The sequence below is a fragment of the Ostrinia furnacalis genome, unplaced genomic scaffold, assembly GCF_004193835.3.
Source record: "Ostrinia furnacalis isolate ACB-3 unplaced genomic scaffold, ASM419383v2 OfSCF3546, whole genome shotgun sequence".
Taxonomy (NCBI): domain Eukaryota; kingdom Metazoa; phylum Arthropoda; class Insecta; order Lepidoptera; family Crambidae; genus Ostrinia; species Ostrinia furnacalis.
In genome coordinates, this window is record NW_021133785.1 from 229804 (window position 1) to 239608 (window position 9805).

At 45.9% G+C, this 9805-nt stretch overlaps 1 protein-coding gene across 4 annotated transcripts in view; it reads left to right on the forward strand.

Annotated features, from left to right (window-relative positions):
• The window catches only part of Pde8 (phosphodiesterase 8), a 118736-nt gene extending 110817 nt beyond the window's left edge, over positions 1–7919 (forward strand). For all 4 annotated transcript variants that reach the window (XM_028311740.1, XM_028311737.1, XM_028311739.1 and 1 more), the window contains 5 exons: positions 2572–2788; positions 4481–4659; positions 5026–5159; positions 5796–5950; positions 7467–7919. In XM_028311740.1, the coding sequence (XP_028167541.1) occupies positions 2572–2788; positions 4481–4659; positions 5026–5159; positions 5796–5950; positions 7467–7630 (849 nt within the window). In that variant the 3' untranslated portion in view covers positions 7631–7919. The remainder of the gene's footprint in view (positions 1–2571; positions 2789–4480; positions 4660–5025; positions 5160–5795; positions 5951–7466) is intronic.
• Positions 7920–9805: the final 1886 nt, after the last annotated feature.

Sequence of the window (9805 nt, forward strand, 5' to 3'; positions counted from 1 at the left end):
AGCAAACGGAGGATTTGACTTATATGGGGCTGGTACTGATGGGTGGCCGCTTTGACATCTGCGCAACCCTGGAGTGTGATGAGAGAACGCTACTGCATTGGCTGACGGTGGTGGAGACAAACTACCATGCAGTTAATACGTACCACAACTCGACACATGCCGCCGATGTTCTCCAGGTAAGTCTTGATCAGGTCTTTTAGACTTCTCTGCAGGAACACGACATTCTTTAGTTTGCCAGAAGCAAACGGAGGATTTGACTTATATGGGGCTGGTACTGATGGGTGGCCGGTTTGACATCTGCGTGACCCTGGAGTGTGATGAGAGAACGCTACTGCATTGGCTGACGGTGGTGGAGACAAACTACCATGCAGTTAATACGTACCACAACTCGACTCATGCCGCCGATGTTCTCCAGGTAAATCGTCATCATCAGTTCATTTAGACGTCTCTGCAGAAACACGACCTCCTTTAGTTTGTCAGAGACAAACAGAAATTTTGACTCGCCTGGTTTTGGCACTGATGGGTGGCCGCTTTGACATCTGTGTGATCCTGGAGTGTGATGAGAGAACGCTACTGCATTGGCTGACGGTGGTGGAGACGAATTACCATGCGGTTAATACGTACCACAACTCGACTCATGCCGCCGATGTTCTCCAGGTAAGTCTTGATCAGGTCTTTTAGACTTCTCTGCAGGAACACGACATTCTTTAGTTTGCCAGAAGCAAACGGAGGATTTGACTCACATGGATCTAGCACTGATGGGAGACCGTTTTGACATCTGCGCGACCCTGGAGTGTGATGAGAGAACGCTACTGCATTGGCTGACGGTGGTGGAGATGAAATACCATGAGGTCAATACGTACCACAACTCAACTCATGCCGCCGATGTTCTCCAGGTAAGTCTTGATCAGGTCTTTTAGACTTCTCTTCAGGAAACGACATTCTTTAGTTTACCGGAAGCAAATGGAGGATTTGACTTATATGGGGCTGGTACTGATGGGTGGCCGCTTTGACATCTGCGCGACCCTGGAGTGTGATGAGAGAACGCTACTGCATTGGCTAACGGTGGTAGAGACGAACTACCATGCGGTTAATACGTACCACAACTCGACTCATGCCGCCGATGTTCTCCAGGTAAGTCTTGATCAGGTCTTTTAGACTTCTCTTCAGGAAACGACATTCTTTAGTTTACCAGAAGCAAATGGAGGATTTGACTTATATGGGGCTGGTACTGATGGGTGGCCGGTTTGACATCTGCGCGACCCTGGAGTGTGATGAGAGAACGCTACTGCATTGGCTGACGGTGGTGGAGACAAACTACCATGCGGTTAATACGTACCACAACTCGACTCATGCCGCCGATGTTCTCCAGGTAAGTCTTGATCAGGTCTTTTAGACTTCTCTGCAGGAACACGACATTCTTTAGTTTGCCAGAAGCAAACGGAGGATTTGACTCACATGGATCTAGCACTGATGGGAGACCGTTTTGACATCTGCGCGACCCTGGAGTGTGATGAGAGAACGCTACTGCATTGGCTGACGGTGGTGGAGATGAAATACCATGAGGTCAATACGTACCACAACTCAACTCATGCCGCCGATGTTCTCCAGGTAAGTCTTGATCAGGTCTTTTAGACTTCTCTTCAGGAAACGACATTCTTTAGTTTACCGGAAGCAAATGGAGGATTTGACTTATATGGGGCTGGTACTGATGGGTGGCCGCTTTGACATCTGCGCGACCCTGGAGTGTGATGAGAGAACGCTACTGCATTGGCTAACGGTGGTAGAGACGAACTACCATGCGGTTAATACGTACCACAACTCGACACATGCCGCCGATGTTCTCCAGGTAAGTCTTGATCAGGTCTTTTAGACTTCTCTTCAGGAAACGACATTCTTTAGTTTACCAGAAGCAAATGGAGGATTTGACTTATATGGGGCTGGTACTGATGGGTGGCCGGTTCGACATCTGCGCGACCCTGGAGTGTGATGAGAGAACGCTACTGCATTGGCTGACGGTGGTGGAGACGAACTATCATGCGGTCAATACATATCACAACTCGACTCATGCCGCCGATGTTCACCAGAATAATATGGTGATACTTATCACCATATTATTCTGTGGCATCACCTAAAAGAATTCAACAAATAGAATGTAATCCAACTCATCCCCAAAAAATAGCACACCGTCTTGCAACTGGAATAATCCAATACCACCTTTTGCAAGGCATAACAAAACATCATATTAAAAAAAACATCAGGTCTTTTAGTCTCTCCTGCAGAGATATGGGTCTTTCGATATCTGATGTTTGTATATTTTTTTTAAGGGCACTTATACCTACGCATCCGAAATGTAACTTGCCCTATCACTACGTCACTCCAGATCGGCTGGGGCAGAGATGAAGTTAGAAAAACCAGTTATTTGCAGCCTTATTACAGGGAATACACCTTTTACGACATCTAAGATGTGATGAAATTACTTAGGGAGATCGCATTCAATTCTGCTGAAAATACACATCCTCAGGCCTACCTATAACGATCAGAAATTAATATTCGTGGTGTTACTTTCAGGCAGTAGCATACTTCCTGGAGAAGGACCGTTTGAAGAGCGTCTTCGAGCCGCTGGAAGCAGCAGCTGCGTTGATCTCAGCAGCGGCCCACGACATCGACCACCCCGGCACATCGTCCGCCTTCCTCTGCAACTCACGCCATCCCCTGGCTGTTTTGTACAATGACGTCAGCGTGCTTGAGTCGCACCATGCAGCGCTCACCTTCAAGCTCACCCTCAGTAAGTAACAGCTAGCTGGATATTCCATATCATAACACTTCTTGGAGAAGGACCGTTTGAAGAGCGTCTTTGAGCCGCTGGAAGCAGCAGCTGCGTTGATCTCAGCAGCGGCCCACGACATCGACCACCCCGGCACGTCGTCCGCCTTCCTTTGTAACTCACGCCATCCCCTGGCTGTGTTGTACAATGACGTCAGCGTGCTTGAGTCGCACCATGCAGCGCTCACCTTGAAGCTCACCCTCAGTAAGTAACAGCTAGCTGAATATTCCATATCTTAATACTTCTTAGAGAAGGACGTTTGAAGAGCGTCTTCGAGCCGCTGGAAGCAGCAGCTGCGTTGATCTCAGCAGCGGCCCACGACATCGACCACCCTGGCACGTCGTCCGCCTTCCTCTGCAACTCACGCCATCCCCTGGCTGTGTTGTACAATGACGTCAGCGTGCTTGAGTCGCACCATGCAGCGCTCACCTTCAAGCTCACCCTCAGTAAGTAACAGCTAGCTGAATATTCCATATCATAACACACTTACGGCTCGGAAACGAGGCCTCTCACTATAGGCCTTATACAGAAGCTCAAAGTTGCACAGCGTGCTATGGAGAGGGCTATGCTTGGTGTTTCTTTGTGAGATCGAATCAGAAATGAGGAAATCCGTAAACGAACTAAAGTCGCTGACATAGCCCGACGGATTAGCAAGCTGAAGTGGCAATGGGCAGGGCATACAGTACGCAGAACTGACGACCGATGGGGCAGCAAGGTTCTGGAATGGAGGCCGCGTACCGGAAAACGCAGCGTGGGACGTCCACCTACAAGGTGGACCGACGACATCGTAAAGGTAGCAGGGAAGCGCTGGATGCAGGCCGCTACCAATCGATCAACGTGGAAAGCATTAGGGGAGGCCTATGTTCAGCAGTGGACGTCCTATGGCTGAAATGATGATGAACACTTCTTGAAGAAGGACCGTTTGAAGAGCGTCTTCGAGCCGCTGGAAGCAGCAGCTGCGTTGATCTCAGCAGCGGCCCACGACATCGACCACCCCGGCACATCATCCGCCTTCCTCTGCAACTCACGCCATCCGCTTGCCGTATTGTACAATGACGTCAGCGTGCTTGAGTCGCACCACGCAGCACTCACCTTTAAGCTCACCCTCAGTAAGTAACAGCTAGTTAGATCTTCCATCTCCTGACAGTCTGTCCTAACTGGATCTTTGATTTTTTCATGACACCAAACTATTCTAGTGATATCTGCCCCATTGCTAGATTATCGTAAAACAAACATTTGAATATCAAAATTAATCTTGTAGAAAGCAGTGGACCGTGATGTCACATAACACACGTCCTTGTCTAGCACTAACTAGTATTTAGTGTAACACTGCTTGTGATTGCAACATGCGTAGTGATGTCACAAAATTAAAAATATCTCTAGATTTAGATTTTGTCCAATGACCCCAAGCTACCCATCCTTATCGCTCGCGCGTAACTATGTTGCTGTCGCGCTCGCACACTCACCGCGGGCGCCCGTCGCACAGTCGCGACAGCCATATAATTACGCGCGAGCGATAAGGATGGGTAGCTTGGGGTCATTGGACAAAATTCTACGTGCTCACAGACCGGGCTTGAGTGTTCTTTGAAAAAGAAAAGCACTGAACGATATGATACTGCCACATAAATAAAATTATTGTTTGTTTCCTTCCAGACGACGACCGCGTGAACATATTCAAGAATCTCGACCGCGACACGTACAAGACGATGCGGCACAACGTCATCGACATGATCCTGGCAACAGAAATGACCAAGCACTACGAGCACCTCGCCAAGTTCGTCAACGTGTTCTACGCCAAGTCCAGCGGCAGCAAGGAGGATATGCACACGGACGTGAGTAACAATAAAAACATAGTTGAATTTTAAACATTTTATAGTGTAATTGAAAACCTCCATCTTTTTTAAGACAATAAAAAAATCAAAGCATACCTATCTAACATGTCAATCCTGACCACAGAGATGACCAAGCAATGATGCCATGGCATACTCAGTAAGGCCCGTTTAATATTTTTTTTTAATTATCTCCTCTCGATTTTGTGATAAGTTGTAGGTAGGTTTGAGATTTGATTTTTGTTGTCTTTATGCCGTTGTGATGTGGTCTAGAAAATGATAAATGTTCTTGCTTCTTTTTTTATTTCTTTCCTTAGAAACTAAGTAGATTAATTGTTCAGAATAAAAATTGTATTTTATTTGTTCCAGGAACCCCTGTCATTAGATACCACGGCTCTTTCATTACCTGAGAACGTGATTCTGGTGAAGAGGATGATGATCAAGTGTGCCGACGTGTCCAACGCTTCCAGGCCACAGAAGTTCGCATTTGAGTGGGCAAGGAGGTGAGTAATACAGATGCGAAATATTGTTTGGTCCTTCGAGCCGGATATTTTATTTGATCTTGATGAAAACATAAATTGCTAAACGTAAAGGAATCTAACACTTGTTACATTATAAAACCGTTCAAAACTAAAACTCTTCACGCGCGAGATGAATGCAATGCGCACGGAGCAAAATGCTTCAAACCTTCAAAAACTGCTCACAATCAATGCTACATATATCTGTAGAAATGGGGTAATCATGGTAGCATGATATCCCTCGTCATTCATCGCTGAGGATTACTTCTTACTCGTCACAATCAATTCAATCTTTATCATTTAAGCCCTTGTCATTCCTCTAGTTCGTTCGTTCGTTCGTTTCAGCCAAATGACGTCCACTGCTGGACAAAGGCCTCCTCCAAGGTTTTCCACAATGCACGGTCCTGCGCTGCCAGCATCCAGGCTCTTCCTGCGACCTTTACCAGATCGTCGGTCCACCTAGTAGGAGGCCTGCCCACGCTTCCTCTAGTATCGCCGAGGAATACTGTCCGCTCCACAGAATTAATCTTTTTCATGTTTACTCCACCTCCAGGATCGCTAAGGAACTCACAATCATTTGATTTACGATCTCTACCATTTTTACCACTCTTCATCCTCCAGGATCGCCGAAGAATACTTCCTGCAGACGGACGAGGAGAAGGCCAAGGACCTGCCCGTGGTGATGCCGATGTTCGACCGCGCCACCTGCTCCATACCCCGTTCGCAGATCGGGTTCATCGACTACATCATCATTGATATGATGGAGGCCTGGGCTGGTGAGATGGTTGACATATTTTATTACTTTCTGAGGCTGAGTTTATATGGACTCGAGTCGACGCGCGCATTTGAACATAACCTAAATGTTTTTTAAACTTATGGCACTTCACTGATTCTTTCCTTACTACTTAGTCCAGTCAATAAAGCATTATAGATGGAAAACTGTAGAACACAATTTCTGACTTCAGGACTTTATTTAGACTAGTTAGGAGGTGAACATAGCAAAAGTCCCCGCCCTTAGCTCTTGAGCCGACGAGGAGAGGGGGGTTTAAAGGTGCCACTTTTCGGTTTTTCGCTTAATCCTCGGAAACTATGCGTCCTAGTGACATGACTACTTTGAACCAAAAAAAGCATATTCAATTTGCTACAGATGAGATTGACAAGTTTTTCTATAAATTGTATAGTTTTCGCGGCATCTGCTCTAGAAGGTCTGTAATATTGGAAATTTTATTTTTGTCTTACATGTTCCCATCAGAATAAAATCTTTTTGAACGTCAATACCTAAATAACCGTTTGAGGTATATTTATGAAATTTGAAGCTGATGTATATCTTGCAAGTCTCAATACATGAGCCAAATTTGAAGTGTTAATGCACAGTAGTTTTTGAATGATGAGGAGTCAAAAGTGGCTCTAATTGGTTCGTCTAAATATACGCACGGTGCAGTCCCCTCCATGGAACTAGGCTTAACATGCTTCCGCATGTCTATAGTGTTTGCTCAATGTTGATTTAGTCGATTTTCTCCTGAAAGGAACATGTAAGACAACAATAAAATTTCCAATTTTACAGACCTTCTAGAGCAGATGCCGCAAAAACTATACAAGATATAGAAAAACTTGACGGTCTCACCTGTAGCAAATTGAATAAGCTTTTTTTAGTTCATAGTAGTCATGTCACTAGGACGCATAGTTTCCGAGGATTAAGCGAAAAACCGAAAAGTGGTACCTTTAAACCCCCCTCTCCCCGCCGGCTCAAGGGCTAAGGGCGGGGACTTTTGCTATGTTCACCTCCTAACTAGGCTAAATAAAGTCCCGAGGTCAGAAATTGTGTTCCAAGGATTTCTCTCTACACCGTCGTTAAGGCATTCATTGACTGGACTAACTCTTTTTTGATGACGATTAGTTAATAAAGAACGTACGACCATTTTTGACTGAACTTGGTGTTATGTTAAAATACTATTTACACCAAAACAGATACAAGGTAGCCCAGTTTGTTTCAAACGTTTGTCACTTAAAAAAAACGTTTTTGGTACCAAAGACGAATGAATGATGAATTGATCAATATCGGTATTTTATTTGTTGGGTTTTAATCCACGTACATGAGTAGATCCATTGTAGTAGGTAGGTACTGGAATCTCATAGTAGTTACTGAAGCCAGAGACGTGATCGGTATCAATAACGAAATCGTATCTTATCAAACAATAGTTACTACGATATTTGCATCTGCTGCAGCAAAATTACATGGGTTCAAGACGCACTATTTTTTTCCAGTTCTAAACTCATCATTCTTTATTCCAGCGTTCATCGACATGCCGGAGCTGGTGAACCACGCGCGCGGCAACCACCAGCGCTGGCGCGAGTTGGATGAAGCCGGCGTCACCACCATCGCCGACGTACTGCGGGCCCAGAGGCAGCATGCACTGCCTGCACCCACCACCGCACAACCTACGGCCGAGGAGTAAGGAGGTACCAGATATGGGCAGAGACTGAAGATGTCACCACCACCGCTAACGTGGCAAGTTCTACTACTATCGCTGAAAGATATCACCACCTCCGCTCACATATTTTATAGGTCTGCTGACCAAAGCCTCAGTCCATAGCTGTGGAGTAAGGATGTACCAGATATGGGCAGAGAGATGCAACCACCTGCGCTGGCGCGAGCTGGACGAGGCCGGCGTCACCACCATCGCCGACGTACTGCGGGCCCAGAGGCAGCACGCACTGCCCGCGCCTACCACCGCACAACCTACGGCCGAGGAGTAGTGTAATGTAACCAGATATCCAGATATGGGCAGAGAGATGTCACCATCACCTTTGCTATCATAAATAAGCCTACTGTCAGTTCAGCTTCAGAGTATATACGAAGCTATGCCCATATGGGCAAGATGGCAGATGTCACCATCATCGCTGATGTACTGCGGGCTCAAAGACAGCACGGACTACCCGCGCCCACCACCGCGCAGCCCACTGCTAAAGAGTTGCTAAGGAGTTATCAGATATGGGCAGAGAGATATCACCACCACCTTTGCTATCATAAACAAGCCTACTACTAGTTCAGCTTCAGAGTATATGGGCAAGATGACAGATGTCACCACCATCGCCGATGTACTGCGGGCTCAAAGGCAGCCTACCACCGCGCAACCCACTGCCGAGGAGTAATGTACCAGATATAGGCAAGCCGGGAGTTGTCATCCACCACCTTTTGCTGCTATGTCTTAATACCCGCGAAAAAACCAGCTGCCATAGCTCAGACATGGGCAAGCCGGGAAATATCACCACCTTCGTGTCTAAGTTCCTCGAAACAGGCCTGCTACCATAGCCCACTCCATGGCTGAGAAGTAATGTGCCGAGAGATGTCACCACATTTGCGTCTAATGACCTGCTACCGTAGCCTAGAGTAAGGTTCTATCAGATGTGGGGAAACCGGTAGATGTTACTTCCCTGCCTGCTATCATAGACCATGACTGAGGAGTAATGTACCGGATATGGACAAAGAGATGAGGGCACCACCTTCACTTCTAACGATACCATCATCGCTCACGTTCCTTAGTCCCGCGAAACAGGCCTACTGCTTATAAGCCACTCCTTAACTGAGGAATAAGCTTGCACGAAATATGGGCAAAGAGATATCTCCACCTTCTTTCACGTGACTGAAGTTCTCTACACTGAAGGTTCCGGTAAATGAAGATACGGAATCAATGTGTTCAACAAATTCTCTGAAAAAATTTGCTGACGTCTGGTGGCGACATTTTGGACATCTTCCACATTGCCCATTACTGAGGAACTGTAGTTAACGAAAAGTTAACTAGGCTAATAAGTATCAGAAATACTGGTCGTTGTATTATACTGCGTTGTAGGACATTAGCAATTCAGATTTACATCTTTGGATTCCTGGAATCACAAGGCATTCTTTGCTTATATTTTTCAGGGAAAATCTGAATTGCCATATGAAACCGCCTTTATGTCAGGCGATCCAAAATTTACGGGTGTTGATGTGATTTGTTCAGTAGGAATCCATCTTGCGAGAGTCTAGTGCCTGTCTCAACTGTGTCGAAACGAGGGAACATATTAGCTGGAGGACGACACCTTCGGCTTTGTTTGCTGCGCCATAGAATCCAAAATCAGTTAATAACGTCACAGATTTTACTGTAATCAACTTGTTTCTCTTTAAACTTTTGTGTGTTTAGAAAGGTTACACTAAAAAGTAGTAATCTTTAAATTGAGTTACGTTTGGCCAAGGTGCTTGTGCACCCTTATCCTTTGGTAAGACCTGGAGGACTACTTCGAAATGCTGTTTACGTGGTTTCGGGTAGACCCTTATCATCTCGCTGTGCGTGAGAGGGATGGCAACATTCGAAACTTCGGATAACGTTTTTCGGAGTAACCCCGCTAATTCTACCACACTGGCCACTTCAGAGACCGGCAGAAGAGCATAGCGAGGGTGTCGACAATCTCCAAGTTGCATTTGGATGTCAACGTTAAAAGTCTGATACGGATCATTGGCACAGATGCCTAACGGATGTGTCCGAAAATACGCTTATTTTATACTTATATCCGTGTTAGTGTAGATATCATTGAAATTGTAATTGTTGATATCTACTTTTTTACGTAGTGGTATTTTAAGAGTATATCGATCA